The following is a 21,616-nucleotide window of genomic DNA, read 5'->3' as shown; positions in this document are numbered from 1 at the left end:
AGAGCCGAAGAACTCGTGGCGTTCTAAAAGTAGAAAGATACAAGCAAAGGTTGACTCATAGGGCTTGTATGGGAGAGGCAAGCTCCTACTCATGCGCTCCTGTATCGATGAACTCACTAAAGTTTTTTGCACACGGTACTCAAACAATGGGGAACTCCTTGATTTGATATATTTGTTTTCAGTCCCTTGGGAAACAAATTGACTCTTCACCCCACCCCATCGGCAGTAATCGCCCGATATGAAGGAATCCGGAATCCAGCAAATTTGAGGCTTTGGAATCTGGAATCCATTGTGTGGAATCCTGAATCCACAAATTTCGATGGAATCCAGGATCCATTTCGGTGGAACCAGTGAGTTCTGAATATCCGGAAATTACGACACGGGATCCGGGATCCACTATTCGGGATCCGGAATCCACGGGCTGGGATCTGGAATCCGAGGGCCACCTGGGTTCCTTTAAATAGGGCGATAGTCAAGGAAAACCTTAAGAATCCACTTAAATATGGATAGCGGGATTCGACTTGTTGTCACAATCGCTCTGAAAGCAGCGTTTACAGTAAAAAGCATGATTAGGGGCCCGTCACCTTGGCATTATCCAATTTACCTGTGATAGCTGAGAAATGGTTATCAAAAATCCAAAAGCTAAGAAAGCCAAAAGGAGGCCATTTAAATAAAGGAGAAGATTTATGGCAGGTTTTTGTCACATGGTGTCAAATGGGCTTCGTACTATCATCATGCCAGAGCCTAGACTCAACAACGCTCAGTGTTTTTTCCCAAGGGAAGTAGACTATTCATTCCTTTGTGCTGTATTTGCCTTTTAAGGCGTAGACGCATACTCTTGCTGTTTTTGTCGGATAAACATTTCATTGAAAGAGCAGAATTGTGCATTTGATTCTTAATTGCTTGTGGAACGAAAGAAGGGCAGGCTAGAAGACTAGCCTGAAAGAAATAGTCGGGAAACAGGCCCTCGCACAATCCTTACAGTGGCTTATCGCGTGTTGCAGAACGTTTGAGTTTTTGCACTCTTGGGGGCGGTAGCTAGCGGTTTTTTGGTCGTTTTATTGTACCCTTAGCCAGTTAATGCGGTCTGACCAGAGCCCGTGAGTCATCGATCTACAATCTTGGACAGAATAAAATGGAACAGAAATACCCCCTTCCCCCTAAATCAAATATGAAGCCGCGTGAAGGCCTAAATGCGCCATTTGCCCGTTATCAGGGAGCTTTAGCAACCACTACGGCGACGGCAAAGGAAAACGTCATATCAAAATACATGTTTGCGTAGTTGCAATCACTTCGCGACCATTGTAAGATTTTTAATGCGACGAGGGGTTGGCAGTTCCTCAAGAATAAAACTGGTATGAACTGCGTTATATTTTTTAGGGGGAGAAAATGAAAATTTATTTTCAAATGCTGACGTTCTACATAAAACGATGGCTAGGAAATGGACAAAAAATTAAAAACGCATTTACAGGGCGTGCAAATCTATTCACGGTTTTTGTTCACTAAACATGCAAATTTGTGACGTTCTCGTTGCCCCCCCCCTCCCCTCCCCCCCCAAAAAAATTAGGGAACTTTAGCGCCGACGACGACGACGGCAAGAACGTCACAAATTTGCATATTTAGCAAGCAAAAGTAATAGCATTGCACGCTCTGCACGTGCATCTTTTCATTTTTGTCTATTTCCTTTGCCTTCGTCAGCAAAACAATAACGTGAAATGAACAAATTTGAGGTTTTAGGGAGAACGTCAGCCCTTGAGGATAAATTTTCATTTTCTCCCGTAAATTTAGCGCCGTTTATACTAGTCTAGTTTCGTCCTTGAGGGTTTGCCACACCTTTGTCACGTTAAAATGCTTGGAATAGTCGCGAGGCGATTATCATAACGCGAATTCATATATATTTAACGACGACGTTCTCTTTGCTTTTGCCGTCGTCGTTGCTAAAGCTCCCTATTGATTTTGTGGGGGAGGGGTGGTTGCAGCTCGAGCCGAGTCCCCATCCGCCAGATGACTCGCTAAGGCACATGTGCAGAATTCAAGATGGCGGCGACAGAAACGTCCAGGGCTCGAAAAGTTTTTGTTCATCCCGTAGTACTGTTTTCAATTGTTGACGGTTTTGAAAGACGTTCAGAAGATGCGAAAAGAGTTATAGGAACTCTTCTTGGGTCAGTTGATAAGACTTCGGTAGAAATTCGAAGCTCTTTTGGCGTTCCACACAATGAGTCTGAAGACGAGGTTAGTACGTAAACTTCTGTACATCCAAGAAAGAGGAAAACTCATTTTTGAAAGGTCTCACTAGGACACGTTTATTTTTTAATAAGCTTAACAGTGCTAGTTATTTTGTAAATAGAACCAAAAAAGACAAATATTGTAGGATAAATCAATCACGATTTGCGAAAAAAAATTAACAGTTCTTCTCTTGATCAATCGATGTCTTTACAAGTGTTCATTTCATTTAGGTTGCCATTGAATTAGAATATGCGAAAAGCATGTTTGACCAGCACAAGAAAGCTCATCCCAATGATGAAATAGTTGGATGGTTAGTAATTACTCTGTTGTCTTGTGTGATAATGGGAATTTGTAATAAAATATTGGTAGAATGATTTTCAGTTGAATGGAACAGCATGAAAGAAATCAAGTGAATACTGTAAAATTCCGAAAATAAGCCCCGGGGGTTATATTTTTTGAATGCCCTTTTTAAGGGGCTTATATTCGGATGGAAATTTGCATTTCCAAATTGTTTGGTCTAGCCTTCTAGATGAGAGTAAATTTACCGTTTTTGTTTTGTTTTCGTCAATTTTCCAAGTACAAACTCCCAGGAGGCTTATATTTGGAAGGGTGATTTAACGAAGGGCTTTTTGCGTTACTGTTTTGGGGGGGGGGGGGGGCTTATATTTGGAGGGGCTTATTTTTGGAATAGCATGTGGTGTGAGTTAATGGGATTTATTATCAGGAATGTATAGGAAATCGTATGAACGTGATTTATGGCAGAAGTGATATTTGAAAGTTCTCAAAATTGCACTTGCCTATGGCTCGTGCAGTTTGAGAACCTTCAAAACATCAGGAGTGACCATAAATTACGAAATGCATGAGCAAGTTCATGACATGGCTATACTTACGACTATTATATAAGTTGGCAAGTTGTTTACTAAGCGGATTCAGTTGGAGTTCGGTTATCCTGTAAGCAATTTAAACTACCATATTGTGCGCTAAAGAAATAAAAATCTGTTCTCCAAAATGCAATGTCCAGTTTGTGACAAAGGCCGAAACTAGTATTAATAATCTTCAAGTAAGTGAAAGTAGCTTGATAAATAAGTATATAGTGTTTTCACTGTCACGCAATAAAAAATATAATCTGAAATCGTTGAAGGAAAGAATTAAGCCAAGAAAATGTAATGTCATAAAAGACTAAATATATAAGTAACTCCAAGTGTCGGGTCTGTTTGGTGCATCAATCGTTTCAAAGTTATTTGTCAAAACATGTTGAAACATGTTACTCAATTTTGCAGAGCTTTGTATGGAGACGCTATGTTGGCGTTCCTTGGATGGACACCAATATGGCGGCATCGAATCAACCAAACATCTGGACCTCAGTTTGCAATAAAAGCTCTCCCTTTTTGCTTGTGAGCTGAATTAAATGAGCATAAACATGTCTTCTACAGCTTGTAATGCTTAATTTGCCAAATATCACAAGACAAAGCTGTTTTTTCAACCAGACACCTTTATCTCAGCCACTGTCTTGGTGTCATGCAGGGCGAAAATTCAAAATGCTGTATTTTCAAAACGAAAAATGCTACGGGGCCTGAAAATGGTAAAAAGATTTACTTTTAAGTAATTTTTACCTGGTATCGATAAAGACATCAGAAACCTCACAGCTTTGATTTTACAATTATGTGATGACGTCATGTGAAAACACTTTGTTGCTCCACTATGAAAAAAGTATTATTAATATTTTCGTACTGCAATGGAAGCACTCATATTAGTTGTAGTGTTCCTGCCTTAGCTAACCAATGTTAACATTCAATGCAAAACACCCTTTGGCGAAAAGTGGTCTATCTCACGCATAATATTCTTTCCAGGTATGCCACAGGATCAGATGTTACAGAACATTCTCTATTGATACACGAGTATTATTCAAGAGAGGCTAGTAATCCAGTTCATCTTACTGTGGACACCACACTCAAAGGATCACGTATGGGGATCCGAGCTTATCAAAGGTGATTTATAATGGTAATAGTCCTATTTGGAGTCCAATTCGGTCGGTAATCATACAAGTGATTAACAAAATCAGATGACCGTGTAGCATGAGTCCGATTTGTGTAATCAGAAGTATGATAATCATTACAGATTGAATTGGACAACATGAAGTCCTCTTACCAATAATATTAATCATAACCATTACAATTTCTGAGATCATGGTAACTATTACAAAATTCTTGAATCTGATTGGTTCTGTGCACACGTATTTGTTGGGTAATTGGCACGATCATGTGGGTATCTAATTACAGATATCCAATTTGAACAATTCCAAATTCGATACCTGTTATTGGACACCTATGCCAGTGTCAGTCACATGCATTTGGATAGGGTCTTTATTGCTGTTTTTTTACTGTTCGCAAAACAGATTGAATAATATAATAAATTATTGTAACTTTTTCATACAAAAAGTTATTCAAACACTTTTTTCCCTCGCATTTTGTTATTGTTACGATTAATTAGTAAAAGGACTTTGTGTCGTACAATTCAGGGGTAATCTTCCTCATAATTTCAATATCGGCTTCCTACTAATTAACATAAATACAAAAGAATGCAAAGATGGTCACCAATTTTGAATTTTGTGGAAGTGGCACATGTATATTGTTACAAAATTGTACCACAGAATGACACCTTAACAGCAATAGTAAAGGCATGCATTCTAGCTGATGGTTTTGTCTTGATTTGGTTGTGAAATGTTCAACAATGTTATTACTGGTATTGTCGACACTGCTCAAGCTTGCAAGGAAACGAGTTAAAACAAATGAATCTTCATTTTTTTTTTTCACCCGGAAGCAAACAGCCATTTTCTGTTTGCATGGACTTCTAATGTACAGCCTGACCTCCCTATTTTGTCAATTTTTTTCTGTAGCTGTAAAATGGGTGTCCCAGGAAAGACAGAGGGTACTATCTTCTCACCAGTACCGTGCGAAATAATGTTGACGGGTCCAGAAAGAGTTGGAGGTGAGAGAGAATGATGATCACATACTGTATTTAAAAGAACGTACTTTTTTGTTTCTGTTGTACTTAAAATTTTTCCTTCGTTAAAAAATTTTAAGACTAGTTTGTTTTTTACTTTTTACTGACACAAAGGAAAGTGAAAAACAAACTAGTTTGAAAAAAGTATGTTTAACCAAGGAAAGATTTTAATGACAACACTAGCGAACATTAACTAGTTTAGAGTTGTACTGTCTAGAAGAATCCTCAAATAGGCCAATCAAATATTTTGTTGATGGTCCCTCAGAGTTTTTGATTTATAACTTACAAGATTATTGAAGAGGTGGCACGCACATCTGATCATGGGGAAATAATATCAAAGAAAAGTCAAAGAACATAGCCCTACCAGAAATGGAGGCTTCTCGTCAAAATCAGATGCAAAGAAAGTTGTCAACCCAAATCTTTTGATGAAACCATGAAGAGTAAATGACGGATGCTTAGACCTTTTTTTTGGTTTAAAATTTGTCAGACCAGTTCAAGTTTGATTTGTCTTTGTCTACATGTAATATTCATTATCATAATCTGAGTAATTATTATTTGCTAAAAGCTGGCGATGTGAATATCGGTGAATAAAAACTGAGACAAAGTCAAGGTTTATTTACTGATATTCACCGAGCCTGAGGTGAATAATTGTTTTAGTATAATTACATAGATGATTATTTAACAAAATAATATGCATTTTCTTTAAAACAATTAACTTCTTCGTCTGTCACCTCAACAAAACGGCTGGTGGCCATTTTGAAAAAACTGCTTTCGTGATAATCACATAATAATCACCGCAAGTGCAACTAATCATAACTTAATACATATGTAATTATACTAAAAAAATATTATTACTATTGAATGGTAACAGACCCATCTTCACAAAGAGAAGATTCCAGCCTTGAGATACATGTACCATTACTTGCTGATGTCATGTTATTTTTCATGTTATTAGTAAACTGGCTCCAAAGAACCAAGAACACAGCAAGGCAAAGCATCAGTCCCCTCTCAGACATGCAACATGTTAACAGGTTGGTCCATGTTAAAAGTAAGAGCATTAATGAGTGAAATGATATGTGAAAGGAATCATGTATTTAACTGTAGATAATTTATGAAATCAAGTAAAGCTATGATTCTTAAGTAGGAATGCAATTTTAGCAATTGCATAGAGAAACCTGAAAAATTCAGGACTTCAACTGGGTTTGAACCCTTGATGTTGCGATACTGTGATGCTCTAACCAACTGAGCTATGAAGCCACAGACGTTGGCTGGTCATTTGTGAGTTCTTATAATGTTCCCTTGATAAATTAATCAACGAATGAATATATGAAAGGAATCATACATGTAATTATATTGAACTGTGGATATAAAATCAAGTGAAGCTACTGTATGATCCTTGCAGTTATGAATGCAATTTTTAGCAATTGCATAGAGAAGCCTGTGGGTTCTGATGTTCCTGTGATGAATGAATTAACGATGAAATGATATGTGAAAGGAATCATAAATTGAAATGCAGATGTGAAATCAAGTGAAGCTATGATCCTCGGTGTTATGAATGCAATTTTAGCAATTGTGTAGAGAAGCTTGAAAAATTCAGGACTTCAATGAGGGTTGAACCTGTGACCTAGCGATACCGGTGTGACGCTCTAACCAACTGAGCTATGAAGCCACTGATGTTGGGAGCTGGTCATTTGTGGATTGTAATATTCCCGCTGACGTTGGAAGCTGGTGATTTGTGGTTTCTAATGTTCCCGCCATGAAAGAATCAACAAGAATGTTAGAATCCACAAATGACCAGCTCCCAACGTCAGTGGCTTCATAGCTCAGCTGGTTAGAGCATTGCACTGTTATTGCAAGGTCACAGGTTCAAACCCCGTTGGAGTCCAGGCTTCGCTACGCAATTGCTAAAATTGGGTTCAGAACTGCAAGGATGATAGCCTCACTTGATCACTTGAGTAAGAGCATTGTTTTCCAAACATTTTTAGGGTATTCATGTACTCTCTCAGAATTAAAAAAAAAAACAGAATTTAATGATATTAGTGTTGTGTTTTAATGCCCTTATTTGGGGAGGATGCCCCCTGGACCAGAGGGCATTTCAGGGGAGATGACTTTCAGGCGACTTGAACAATTGACTGCCCCTGTGCAGCATGTATTTGTTTTTGTATCTAATTCTATACTGTACCTTCATTTTTCAGTGCAAGTGAAAGACTTCTGGAAATGCTAGGATCTGTTGTGTCTTATGTGGACGATGTTTTGGTTTGTATCAAACGGCTTGTCTTTTCCCTAAATGTTCAGGCTTTCAAGTTATTATTATTATTATTATTATTAGCTGTGGTTACACTAGCCCTTTTACCCATGGGTAAATAGCGTTTGCTCACGGGCAAGGGCGTTTTTGTTTTAACTTCGTTCTGTAGACCGAAACTGCCTCAGGGTTACTTCCATGGGCGTATCAAAAAGAACAAAAGAACTTCACATGACGGTTTATCTGCTCCCTGAGGTGGCTTGGCCAGTTTGCAAGGTCAATGAATGCATATCTAATTATACTTTACCCTGAGGGGGGTCTTTTACTGTGTAACTGCATCCCCAAGGGTAACATGAAACCTGAGCTGAACCAAATCCAAGCCATTGCCATTTACCCTCTGGAAGGCGCCAAACCCAAGGTGTGTGTAACCACAGCTATTATTATTATTATTATTATTATTATTATTATTATTATTATAAACGACCAGTTACAGTTGAAGCTTTGAAGATCAGCAGAAGTGTCTTCTCATATAGGTCAAAGGCGAAAGATGTGCCCAATTTTCTATTCGTAAATTTTGTTTTATTTTCCAGAAGTGATATGTTAAGTGAAATTATCGCTTGGAGATTTCAATTAAGGTTTTCGCAGGGAAATGAGTAATGGATTATTAAGTTCTGAGTATTGTATATTTGTTACAAAGTTTTAGTTTCTTTTATAATAATAATAGAGGTTAAGGTATGTCATATTTTTGAAGTAGGAGTGGATATTAATCTTTTTCTTTCTAATAAAATTTTCTCATTAAAAAAAAAAATATATAATAATAATAATAATAATAATAATAATAATAATAATAATAATAATCATTATTATTATTATTATCAGTCTGAATTAACCAACTATACAGTACAGTCAGCCATTTTCCCTCCCTTGCAAATTATCGTTATTATTATTATTATTACTTCTCGAGCATGGCCCCACAAATTGCAAACTTTTAATATCACCGTATGTAAACTAAGGTTTTTTACTGTTACGTTTCGTTTACCCACATTGAGATAACTCTAGTTGTGTTGCCTTTTAAGGCTGGAAAGGTTCCTGGCGACAACAGTGTCGGGAGAGAGTTAATGGATCTTGTGACGTCAGTTCCTCGCATGTCAAAAGAAGAATTTGAATCGATTCTAAACAGCAACATGCAGGTATACATTTAGTTTCAAACTTAGTTCCCTCTCGCTTTGTTCCTTTCCTTACTTCCTGCTTTAGTTCCCCTTGTCATTTTATCCTTTTGTCTGTGCTATATTATCTCACTTACGTTGTTTGAGAATATTGGAGGAACACCTTCGCTAGAACGTGAAATGGCCGTGGCTCTGTATCAGCTTCATAGATCCTTGTTATGAAGGAAAATCAGTGGTATCCCTGAACATGCGCAGTCGGGTTTTGCAGAGCATTAGGTGTTTTAAGTTTATATCTCATTCTGTTTCGACATTAAATTGTTCACGTTGTTCCATCGACTTCATTGTGGACTCATTTTGAACCTGTTATCCCGGAGAACAGCCCTTTCCCATCTAAGGGGTCTCCATGGATACAATCACACCAACACAGACCTCGTACGCCTACTTCAACTGAAAAACGTTTGTATTTGCTGTCGCTGCTAACACGCAACAACACACTTTAACCCCTTCATGTTTAACGAGTTCCTCCGTTCACTCGTGAAATCCTCGGGCGTTACACATACAATTATCTACAAGACTCACTCTCAGGAGTCAAAGCGTTCGACGTGTGTAGTGTTTGTATGTACATCCGGGATCTCTCGATCGCGGGAACTCGGTGGCCGAGGAGGCATAGGACAAGAGATTGTGCAAAAAAAAAAAACAGTATGGACGAGAAGAGTGTTTTGATTAGCTGCTTTGTGACCCACAAGGATATCACGACGTCGATGTGGTTAAACTACTCCAAGAGTCAAGATTTATCGTATAAGAAAGACGTGTCAGCGTTCTTTTCTGCTGTAAAGCGCGTAAGCCTGCAATCGTGGACAAAACTCTTGGGAAAAATTCTAGCTTCATTTGGCACTCGCAAAATATATTGGTCCTTCCCCCCTTCTCCCCCCCCCCCCCCCCATACCAATGTTGATAATGTGATGCAAAATACTGTGGAAGCCTTTGGTCGTTTTTGAAAACAACATTGGAATTGGGGGGGAGGGAGAAAAGTAGGAGGAATGTAATTTTTATCACACAGACCAATTAGAGCGTCACATTTTCCCAACGAGTTTTGGCCAAGATTGTCGTTCACACGCACGACGCAACGCCTGCGTGTCTTTCTTCCCTTGCGTTTGCATTGGCCGTGTGAACCAGGTTGTTCGAAAGTGACGGTACAGCACAGAAGACTTAGTATAAAGACCAATTCTTCAACGTCTTTGGTGTTCTTGTCCTTCCTTCCTTCCTTCCTTCCTTTTCTGCTAACTTTTTTCGTCAACCCACCATTTCTTTTTTCTTTGGTGTCATTATCACAGTGCTATGTACCGTTTGTTAAAAGGCATGCAAATCCTAGCCAATCAGCGCGCGTTTAAGATTGTACCAAGGTGACCAATGTAGCTACAGTAACTGCAAGCACGCTGTATAGACCAATCACGGCGCTTCTTATAGGAGATCTATCAGAAAAGGATAAATAGTATAGTTGAATTGTCTGATTATCCGCAAAGGTGTAAGAACTTCAAAACGTAGTCTATGAAAGCCTTTGAAAAGAGTCTGGAAGTTTTAGTCTGAAAATATCTGAGAATCATCACTTTTTGTTTGCCGCATCAGTAATTCTAATAACTTTCCATCTGAACTTTATTTCTAGGATCTGCTGATGATTGTGTATTTATCAGGCCTTTGCAAGACGCAAATTTCCCTCGGTGAAAAACTTTCCACGGTGTTATAAGGTGATAAATTAAAAGAAAAAGATTCAATAAATAATGAAAGCGATAAGTTGTGGATGAAACATGGTTTCTGGGAGCCTTTTTCGAGTGCTAGATCGTTCGTAAACAAAGTCCTGTTTTCCATGAAGAGAAGGGCACATTGAAATGACATCTTTGACTGCTTATTCCCCTATAACCATTTCAAAACATGGAGAATTAAACACAGCTTTTTGTGGACTTAACAGGCAAGTAGGCACTGCCTACTTACCTGCTAAGGCAATCGTTTAGAAGGGGGACAAATTGTGAATCACGCGCGACACGCTTGACCCCTCTTCACACTTTTCTCCCAAATATGAGATGGCGGAAATTCGAAACAGATTCAATCGATGTGCAGCGATTCGAAGCTAAACAGAGAGGGCTGTAACGAGTGAAGTGGTAGAATTACTTTGGGATTAATATCTGTGGGGAAAATATACTTAAGCCGAGAACAACTTTCGAAATTAAAAAACACCAAAGAGCACGATTTAAGTACCGGAAAACATGAGTAAGTACCGAATAGCATAATTTAAGTACCCAATATAACGATTTAAACACCGAATAGCATGATTTAAGTACCGAATATAATGATTTTAGCACCGAATTTAAGGATTTTAGCACCAAATATAATGATTAACGCACGTAATGTAGTAATTGAAGTACCAAACATAATAACAAAAGCGCCGAATAGCATTATTTAAGTACCTAATATAGTAAATGAAGTACTAAATACAACTAGACCCTCCGTGAGGGTACACTGGGTTGCCTGTGGTACGTGCACCGTTCCAAACAATTTCTTTTAAGTCGGGGGGTCATTAAGAAGTCATACCAGAAGAGGCCCTTTGGCTCACAGGTCCTCACACGTTCGTACGACGAAACAGATCTGTCCTTGCGTAATATGTAGCTCTAACAGTGCACGATATTGTTTTGGTATTGTCTATCATTGTAGTGCCATGGTAGATGTCTTGGGTAAATAGTCTGAGAAGACATGTGGTTACTAGCAAAGTACTGAACCCAGAAAGATTGAAGAAAATAAATGGGAAGTGAGAAACATTGGCTTCTGGGCTGACATGTTGATAAACTTCTTTTCACCACAAGTTTAAGCGTGCCCTCTGAGCATCTGACAGCTTTGTAATACCGAAGTTCACTGAAGTTTATCCTATTCGGCGGGGTTAGTGTCTGGATGGGAGACCAAAACAATATACCCTTCATAAAACAGAAGCATCGGACCGAAAATACTATTAACGCTAACAAATGCGAACTCAGCAAGGTGCTTTTATGCAAAAGTAAATAAATATTGATACACGATTTTTAGAAAGAGGAGAAGGAAGTTTCGAGGACGGTCGCTCGAGAATAACGTATTTACGACACGAAAACAACATTAATTTTGAACCGTGAATTTAGTATATAAACAGTTACGTTCAGCGAGAAAGATTTTGGGAGATTTTTGCTATGTTCAATTTTGTTATTGTTGGTTTTGGCTGCTCAAATAATTCGAAAAATCGAAAGTGACATCGCCGGAATTCAGCGGGCGCCGTGGTTAAGTTACCACGGCATGTTTACTTGCCAAACAGTGAAGCATCTGTGTCAAATGATGGCAAGATACCGGGTTTTCGTAAGTTTCTTTTTCTGTTAAGTGTTATAAAGTTTGACAATAAATGAGCGAATTCAAAACAAAGATCACAATCGCCCACCATTCTTTTTGCAAAGTCAAAAAATTTACTCTCCAAGACGACGTTATTTATCACCAGGTAATTCCGTCATTTTGGAAATAGCAGCTACTTTATTATTCATCTGCGTCACAATTTTTTCACTGATTTTGGGGCTCATTTTGTTGAAATTCAAGCACGCTTCCAACAGGCCTGTGAACCCTTAGCTTCCTGCTTACAGAGCAATACCTAAAAAAGCTTCTCCCATATCACATTTCAACCTTAAGCTCGACAATTCAATACACAACATGATATTATAATTCACAAAGGCAGAAAATACCACAGAATCCTTTTCCAGCGAAAAATTTATTGAAACAAACAACATATTTGCTCTTAGAGGCGAAAACCTCTTCCTATTTCATTGCGTGCGTGAAGACAAGAAACTCAATGGTGTCAAATTACCATGTACTTCAGGTATATACAGCTCACTTTCATTTCGGCTCGACGGGCGATAGATTGTTGTCGGAGTCCATTACTCGTCGCTTTTGATTTTCCAGGTGTTGGTTTTTCACCGCCTGCCCAGTTTATCCAACTGACTTTCCATCATTGAGCTCCATAAGGGTATATTTTGTTTAAGGATCCACTAAAACGCCATCCGCGTTACATGACTTTCGACGCCATTACAGGCTAAGTTAATGATTCTACTGTGTCCACCAGAGAAATCTACGCAGTTCCTCTACCCTCTACCCTATCCTAAGAAAATATGCGCAGAAGGCTCTATGCACAAAGACACCACTTAACCAGGGGAGTGACAGGCAAGACATTTACCGACGCAGAAAAAAAAAGAAAAATAATAAAACAAACAAACTAAATGCAGACCCCGACTGGGTTTGCCATACTGGCAACCCAGTAATGATGTAACCACCAAATATATGACTTCTTGCGAAGAGTTGAATAAATATGTTTTGCTGAATGAAAATACTTTTGTTGAAGTTGAATAAATATATTCGTTCCATAAAACGTAACTTTGAGCGTTAAAGTTGAATAAATATTCTTCTTGCACAAAAATAGCCCGTGTTGAAGGGTTTACTGGAAAATCAGGATCGGGGATCGCGGATCGTGGACCAATAATAATAATGATAATAATAATAATAATAATAATAATAATAATAATAATGAGGAGGAGAAGACGGAGGAGGAGGAGGAGGAGAAGAAGAAGAAGAAGAAGAAGAAGAAGAAGAAGTAGTAGTGGTAGTAGTTCCTGAAATAATAATAATACTAATAATACTAAAAATACTAATAATCAAAGAAACTTTTAAAAAGGAAACAAAAGAAAAATAACAGACAGTTGTAATATTCAACTTACCGTGACTACTACATGGCCTTAATCATGTGCGTTGATAGAGATCACCTAAAGGCTCAACCCCTTCTGATTCAGTGTGTGGTCAATTACGAAAACTCGATCTCGTAAACCGGAGGGTAAAGTGCAGGTTGCGGGTTGCAGGTTGCAGGTTGCAGGTTGCAGGTCACTGTTTTACCATAACTGCAACAATCCAAACCTTTACTAATAAGGTCTAGATAGCAGCAACTATATAGATAGTCGTATAAACATAACAACTTTCTTTAATTTTCCAGACATGTTTCGACGGTACATCCGTCATCTTCAGTGTTAAATATTTTGAAATCGCCGTTGAATTTAAAGAGTTCAGAGTTCAGAGTTTTGTAAGGCATCCTGCACACAGGATTGCTTCGAGATCCTGGACTCTGCAGCCACTAAGTACCAAGTGAAGCTTAAGGAATCCATGTATATAAAATGGGAGAAGCCCGATCTCAACCAGCAGGTGAAACACATTAACCTGACTCTCTCCCTGTAAGGAACGAAGCGTCAATCATTTAAATTTTTGTTTTGTTCTGTTTTGATTTAATACGCAATATTGACAACGCAATGTAACGAAGTTTGTAAGATCGCGCGCGCTTTAAATTCAACGGCGATTTCAAAATATGTAACACTGAAGATGACGGATGTACCGTCGAAACATGTCTGGAAAATTAAAGAAAGTTATTTTTATACGACTATCTTTACTAATAACTAGTAATAATAGGACTGGTAAAATATCAACAGTTATCTAGTTTCAGGATTAATAGTAAAAGTATACAGAAATCAAAATGAACAGAGGCTACAGCCTGTGCAGCCATCATCTAAAAGTTCACGTACATTAAGTTGGCGTATCTTGCCTTTGAACGACGTCCCTGGTACTCTTGCGTAGTTCTATCCATAGCCTAGGCCCAAGATATCTAATAGAGTGCTTGCCGTAGGTGACTGTCTCATACCTGGGTATAGAGAAATCTGCTTGCCTCAAATTGTAATTGCTATTTGGTTCTTTAAAGATATTATTTATATAAGCAGGGCACAGTTTATGCTTTACTTTCTACATAAAGATGCACAGATCCTGTAAGCGTCTGTTTAGTAGAGTAGGCAGATCTGCCTTCTCTAATAATTGTTCCTCTTTCTTGTAATCGTTCACGCAAGTATTACTGTCATTTTGAGTGTGAAGCCCAAGTTCAAAGCTTGGTACTTTTTGAGGTTTCCCGCCAGTAAGTCAGAATCATACCAACGTTGTAGCCAATTTGGCACTATCCTTTAACTGAAAAGTCACGCTGCCTGGTCTGCTCCTACGTTGGTAAATTTGATGGTCGTCTGCATACATAGACAAGTTCGCTGTTAGGCAGTAGGATAGGTCATTCTGGAAAACATTCCATAACAACGGGCTAAGCGCGGAACCCTGAGGACAGCCACGACTCACGAAACGGCCCGAACTAACATGACAGCCGAACTTTACTTGATATTTCCGATCATCTAAATAGCTGTTTAAAAGTTGATTAGCGCTTTCCTGAAAACCGTACGCTTCAAGCTTGCTCAGAAGTAGTGGTGGGTGTAACGAGTCAAATGCCTTTGACATGTCTGTTGAAAGTATGCTCGCAACCTGTCTTTGATCCCTCGCGAGTCTCCAATCTTCTACTAAATTGATCAATGTTGTTTCGCAGCTGTGAGCTTTGCCATAGGTGGATGAGTTTTGGTAAATGCAGTTACCAAAGCCAGAGTTGATCTGTGCTCCAACCAACTTCTCAAGAACTTTGCTTACACATGTCACACTTACACTGTCACGGTCAATCCAACATCGATTGCGACAACATCGTTCTCGCTTTTGAAAGGTTTTAAGGTTTCATAACCAGTCCCTCGATTAACTATGCTTACAACTATACAGTTACACACTTTACTGTCAAACTATATTATATACTGTTTTCAAGGATTGATTCTACACAACTGTTTTATGTAACCGCAATGTTATGTTACCATATGAAACACCACTTTTTGCTCAACAAAATGCAATTATTATCGTGACATAATAGGTTGCCATAGCAACAGAGGAGCCATCTAAATACTCCCTATGTTTTGTCTTAAAACGCTTAATTTGACCGGTGATAATTTTCTTTTGCATTCCTGTCATTCTTTTTATATACTGGGGCCCAATGCCCACACTTCCATTTACTAGGCCACGCATTCTTGTTAATACAAGAATTGAACAAGGTGGTTAGTGGAGCGGATAATTCATTAGCACCTATTTTTAAGACCTTTGAAGGGATGCCATCAGAGCCGCTGGCCTTGTTTATATTCAGCGAATCGAGAGCTGCAAGGACCTGTCCCTGTGTAACTGGTTCGATTTTAATGGTCTGAGTGGAATTCCTATTTTTGTATTGAATCCTCTGAACACAAGGATCAGGTCTCTAAAGTCCTCTATTGACTTTCTTTCAGTCGCTGTGCCACCGATGCCATCCGCCAAGGTAGCAAAATGCTCAACCAATTCCTCAGCCTCTTGTTGTTGGCTTTGCGTCGTAATTCCCAGTTTTCTGGCGTTTTGTTTTGCATGTACTTGTCGTTTGCTTTGCGTTTTGCTCTAATGGTTCTTTTCCAATGAGACGTCATGTAGGGCACGTCTTTGTCACCCACACGCATTTTTTTCACAGATACCACTTCATCCTATTGTTCATAAGTGCATTCCACACGTAAGCTTCATCATCGACGTCATCAAACAATTGTCCAACATGCCATGGAGCAGAGGACAAAAGGTGTTTATAATGTTCAGGGTCAAAGTTCTTATAGGTCCTAAATGTGATGACCTTTGGTTTGTTGTGATTTACTTTCTGCTTCAGGACACCGTAAACAAGGTCAAAATATCCTGTGTTGAAGTTGTATCTAAATCAATATTGATTGTTGCATACAAATATACATTGTTGAATTTTGCAAACAAGCAACAAACGGCCAACCAGAATACACAAGTGAAAAATGTCGAGTATGTCCGGTTCTAGCGCAGCGGAGGGCTACAAAGAAGCTTCGCTCTCCATTCAAAAAATATTCGGTGAGGAAATCATCCAATCTGATGTTTCCCCTCAGCCAGGAGATGCCATCTTGGATTTAGGCTGTGGCACAGGAGAGCTGTCTGCATACCTTGCTGAGCTAGTCGGACCGGAGGGAAAAGTGATTGGCATCGACCCAGATGAGCAACGAATTCGGGCTGCAAAACAATCTCACGGAGAGAGGAAAAATCTGTCGCTTGTTGAAGGAAGTGTATCAAACATCTCCCAGATTTTCCCACAGTCTTTCGACATAATTTTCAGCAACTATGTGCTTCACTGGAACGCTGAGAAACAAAAGGCCTTCGAGAACATGTTTGCAAGTCTGAACCCCGGTCGAAAAATCGCCTTTGAGTACCTCTCTCATCTACCTCACTTCTTTTTAGACGCCTCAGTTACGAAGCTGAATCCAGAGAACGTGGGTCGAATAAACCAGATATATCACTGTGAATCCAAAGCAAAAATTGAGCAATATTGTACATCATCTGGCTTTGAGATTTGGAAGAGTAACCAAGCTCCCGTAAAGCTCGTGTTCGAAAACACCGACAGTTTCCTTAAGTGGCTCTGGGCGTCGAATGACGGTATGTTTGATCGATCGCTTGTCACCGAAGAGCGCTTGCAAAGCTATTTAGCTCTGTACAAACACAAAAACGGAAACTGCTCTCTCGAGTTTGTGGTGAACCCCGAGGATGAGCCGAACTGTTGGTTGATAGCATCCAAGAAAACTCTTTTATCTTTTTTCTAGACAGTAAGGAAACACCTCTCCACGAACTTTAAATTGCTCTTCTTTTGTAATCAAATGTAAAATTGGCTGCGAAGTAAAGTTAGCTCGGGAAGCGTAAGAGAAACCGACTGCTCGCAGGGTAAGTTAGTCGTCAATTTATTTGACATATTTAATCGACAACTCCTGATTTTCACCTACGTCACTATGACGTCATGAAATTTAGCTTCCGCCGTAGACCTTTTTGCAGAAACGGTGGCAACTTTGATTTCTATTGTTTCAAATAGCTATTATGGGATGCCCAGAGGGCAAATACAATTTAATTTTCCCCCTGAGTATCCCATAATGTCTTTCGAAACAATAAAAATCAAAATGGCCGCTGTATCTGCAAAAAGGTTTATGTTGGTAGGTTAGAAAGCACAGGTGTTGATGTCTTACTATTTTCACGATTTAAGTGGATATGCCGACCTTTTGTCTAGTTTTAAATTGTTCTAACAACAAATGTAAGCGCACAGCTCTCTATCTCTGCCGGATTCCAAAAATTATCGCGAATCAAGGAAGGCGAAGATGGCTATCCACCTTCCGCCGCGATCGAGTAGATCGTCCTACAAATCTCCTTGCAAGAGTACAGACCTTCTCCAGCTATAAACACCACAAGCCCTTGAACGTCTTTATTGGAATAACACCTCAAAGGGACAGTTTGGCTTGTCAGTAAAGCTTGGGGAGGGCGAACCTCAGATAAGTATTTGACAGAGAACTGTTCTATTTTAAAAAATCTTTTGCCAGGGGACCAAGTACTTGCTGGTAGAGGTTTTACTGTCAATGATAGTGATAATTTTGTAATGCTCAACTCCATATTCCAGCATTTACCAATGGAAAACAACAACTTGATCCTCTAGTTGTTGAGAAGACAAGAAAAATTGCCTCTGTCCGAATACACGTTGAAAGAATCATAGGCGTCCTGAAGCCGAAATACACAATCTTTCAGTCAACCTTACCAGCTGATTACCTCATCTGCCGAAAAGGTGAAAGCATCCCTCATGTTGACAAAATGATCAGAGATTGCTCTGCCCTGGTAAACCTTTGCCCTCCTACAGTGCCATTTGACGTTTTAAAACTTTGTTATGATTTAGGTGTTACATATTATACAATTGTTGGACAAGGCTGAGCAAAATATTGTTGTGATTTGTCAATGGTGAGTTGATCAATTATTTGCTGAAGGCAGAGGCAAATTATTGATATGCAAGTGACTGACAAATGACGATATTTTGCTGTAGCCAAGTTCATTAATTGTTTTATCATTTATTTGCAAATTTCACAATTCCAATTTCTCGCTTCAGCATAAAACTTTCCCAGTACAGCAGATAAATTAGGGTTAATGTAAAAACTTATTAAAATCATTAGCTTTTGAGGCAGGCCAGCATGTTGATCAGTGTAGGATATGCTTGTATAGAATATAAAAGGGGTGGAGTGAGGCTCATCTGACGGGGGGTGCACATTTTATTTAAGGAGTACACTCCTCTCAATAACTTAAAATTATGACATACCGTGAGTCATGAAAAGTCTGCACTGGTATGCTGAATAAGTCCAACTAAATCCACAACTGGAACATAATATATTATGAAATTATTGAGGTGGTTTTGTACCACAATAAAGTATTACTTTAAATGTAGTATTTTTTTTCCTCTCATCTTGCAAGTAAATTATAATTATTTGCTGAGCCAACAAATTGTGGGGAAGATTATTTTCAAGCTAAAAGTACCGGTATTTTTAAAAGTTATTAAAGTGATTAAAAGCTTTTCAGTCTCTTTGTTTTGTTAAAAATAATAAGCAACATTCTTCTAAACCCGACATACATCCAACACAATATGCGTATATAATTGTTCCGTCCTTATTTGCTTTGATCCACACCAAAATGGGCGGCTTATACATTCGTTGTGAATGGCGAACTTTACCAACAACGACGTATTAATCCGAAAAAACCTGACCCAGTATGCTAGTAATAAATCCAGAGACGATCTGGTTGAAGGCTTTAAGGCTTCGAAAATTATTGAACTGTTCCTTCGTGCAGAGGCTCTTCTCCAAAACGAGATATGACACAAGGTCAGTAGCTTCCACGGGAGGAAAACATTCAGCACTTAGCTGCTCTTCGGGAACAAGCACAGGATGCATGCCAATAACCGATATTTTCTCCGTATATCGCTTCTTAACAACATTGTGGAGAGATTTTGCATATTCAGACAAAGGAATCTCATTAATAATTCCTTTAGTTGACTCGTTGTCAGTGTGCAGTTCCACATGACTAGACACCATATTGGTTCTTCTAACCTACCAACATGGCGGCGCTCAATTTGTGACGTAAGTATGACCATCCAACCAGAGCGAACTTTGGCATCTTGTTACTTACTTGCTAAATTCAATCGCTGTGCAACTTTCTGTCAGGAGTATTTTCTGTTCCCTCCCTCCAGCCCAAAGCTCTCGCTCACTAGTATGTTGATATTATCGTAGTCAGCCCAGGGTGTTCTCCAGACACCTAAGATATTGTGCGATAAAATTAAATCTTGGGCTTTTCAGCTTAATCCTAAATCTCTTAGGCACATGTACACTGGTATCAACATTCCTAGCACAGCAGTTAAGTTGTTAGTGTTCAAGCACCACCATTTGGTTGTTTTCATTAGACGAGTTAATTGATAATATTCGCAATGGAACTCTTAGAAATAAGTACTCTTTTGATTTCTCCTTGTGTATGCCTTGTTTAAAATTTATCTTCATAGACATTTCAAAGTTCTAGAGCAAGCCCATACCATCCTTGAACTGGTCTGAATATCTATTGAAATAATTTATTATGATGATTCTCAGAGACAATAAGTAATACAGATTAAGAGTTAGGTTTGTATGTGTAAAGTTTCCTGATCATCAATGTTTTCTTTTGTGAACAATTTAGTTTGGAAAGATTCAGTCCCGACATTGAGGCATTACTTGTATGAATGTACTTTAGTTCTTAATCTTGGTATATATGTCAACTAGTCAAACAAAAATTTACTGGCATATCTCTTTCCCAGTCCAGATTATAGTCCTGTCACATTATCTTTCTTTGTCAATTATGTCTGTTGGTCCAATAAATATGGGAATGGTGATAAAGTGCTCCTCTGGTCACACTCATTTGATGGAGAATAAATAAAGAATTGATTGCAGTGGCCCGAACCGAGCTGCTCAAACAAAGAAATAAATAACAAGCAAACAAACTTCAGAGTTAACAATTCGCAGAGTGGCTGCGAAGTGTTTCGTGATTTTATGAAATCGTACTGATTTAGGAAGGAAATTAATGGTGTTCGGGTGAAATCAGCTGACAGGTTAAGTCAGCTCCCATTAATCCTTGCAGCTTAAGCTTAAACTGGCCTTAAATTAACGAATAAAGGAGCTCATACTTCGCACTAACCGAGGTCGAGAACGAGTTCGCTACGCGCTTGGGCCATAAATTAACAGGAAAAAAACGAGGACTCGAACCTTTCATTATGGATTGAGAAAGCGAGTCTAGTAGGATATTCTTTAGACCTTTGAGGTAATCAGACGGGTGAGAAAGGAAACTATAGCAAGTTGAAGTGAAGCGGAAGGTTCAACTGCCACAAATGATTAGCATGCCTCAAAATCCGAAAAACGAATAAATCTTCTTGGTTTTGGAAATGAAATAGTTGCTTGCAAGATTGAAACAGTTTTACAAGTTAAATTAAGTTTAACATAAACAGCATGGAAAACTTGCTAGCCTGAATGTCGCATCAAAATTTCAAATTTAGCGGGCCGTATTATAGCCAATTGGCCAATGATAGCGCGCGTACTACCTAAGAGAGAGAACAAAAGAATGTGAAGTATCTGATTTGAAGTAAGACTAACAGTCTTGAGAGCTTTGGACTTGGATCACCCACATGGTTTTTCTATGTCATTGCTAGAGTCCAAGGTAACTCCCAACGTGCTTGATTGAGGTAAGAAGGAGGAAGAAGAAGGAGAAGAGTCTTGAAGTTTTCGCTTCAAAATATCTAAGAATCATGACTTAGTGACCTGGTGGTACTCTGCTCTAACCCTGACATTTTTGCTAGTCATATGAATAGTTTTCATAACTTCCCTTTTAAAACTTTATTTCTATGATCTGCTGGTGATTGTATATTTATCAGGCCTTTGTTAGGTGCAAATCTTCCTCGGGGAAAAACTTTCAGTGGTGTTGCAAGGTGATAAATTGCAATAGTTGAATGGAGCAGGGGTGGCGAGGCTAATTTCTCTTTCGCAAACAAGCGATGCCATTTTTGACGAAAAACCTTAAATAACATTGACCACAACCAGATTTTCTGAGCCCGCGAGACTGAGCACCCGCAGCAAACCACTGTTTTAAGGAAAACCGCTGGTCAGCAACGGTCTTCCATTTTTGACATTCTTAGTAACTAAGC

General features: G+C 38.9%; 2 protein-coding genes and 1 non-coding gene across 3 annotated transcripts; all 3 read left to right on the top strand.

Moving 5' to 3' along the window:
- The first annotated feature begins 2,017 nt into the window (after nucleotides 1-2,017).
- Nucleotides 2,018-10,428, top strand: LOC138028199 (eukaryotic translation initiation factor 3 subunit F-like). The gene is made up of 8 exons (XM_068875643.1): nucleotides 2,018-2,232; nucleotides 2,457-2,536; nucleotides 4,077-4,214; nucleotides 5,123-5,214; nucleotides 6,185-6,260; nucleotides 7,425-7,485; nucleotides 8,548-8,661; nucleotides 10,301-10,428. The coding sequence occupies exons 1-8, from the start codon at nucleotides 2,038-2,040 to the stop codon at nucleotides 10,379-10,381; spliced, it is 837 nt and encodes a 278-aa protein (XP_068731744.1). The 5' UTR covers nucleotides 2,018-2,037; the 3' UTR covers nucleotides 10,382-10,428.
- Trnan-guu (transfer RNA asparagine (anticodon GUU)) lies at nucleotides 7,042-7,114 on the top strand. The gene has a single exon. It is a non-coding gene; the product is annotated as a tRNA-Asn (tRNA).
- Nucleotides 10,429-15,995: 5,567 nt separating the features above from the next.
- LOC138029709 (malonyl-[acyl-carrier protein] O-methyltransferase 1-like) lies at nucleotides 15,996-17,217 on the top strand. The gene has a single exon (XM_068877462.1). It carries the CDS (start codon nucleotides 16,389-16,391, stop codon nucleotides 17,199-17,201), a length of 813 nt encoding a protein of 270 aa, XP_068733563.1. The 5' UTR covers nucleotides 15,996-16,388; the 3' UTR covers nucleotides 17,202-17,217.
- The last annotated feature ends 4,399 nt before the right edge of the window (nucleotides 17,218-21,616 follow it).

Source organism: Montipora capricornis, chromosome 13 (genome assembly GCF_036669925.1).
Source record: "Montipora capricornis isolate CH-2021 chromosome 13, ASM3666992v2, whole genome shotgun sequence".
Classification (NCBI taxonomy): domain Eukaryota; kingdom Metazoa; phylum Cnidaria; class Anthozoa; order Scleractinia; family Acroporidae; genus Montipora; species Montipora capricornis.
This window is presented reverse-complemented; position numbering and strand designations above follow the sequence as displayed.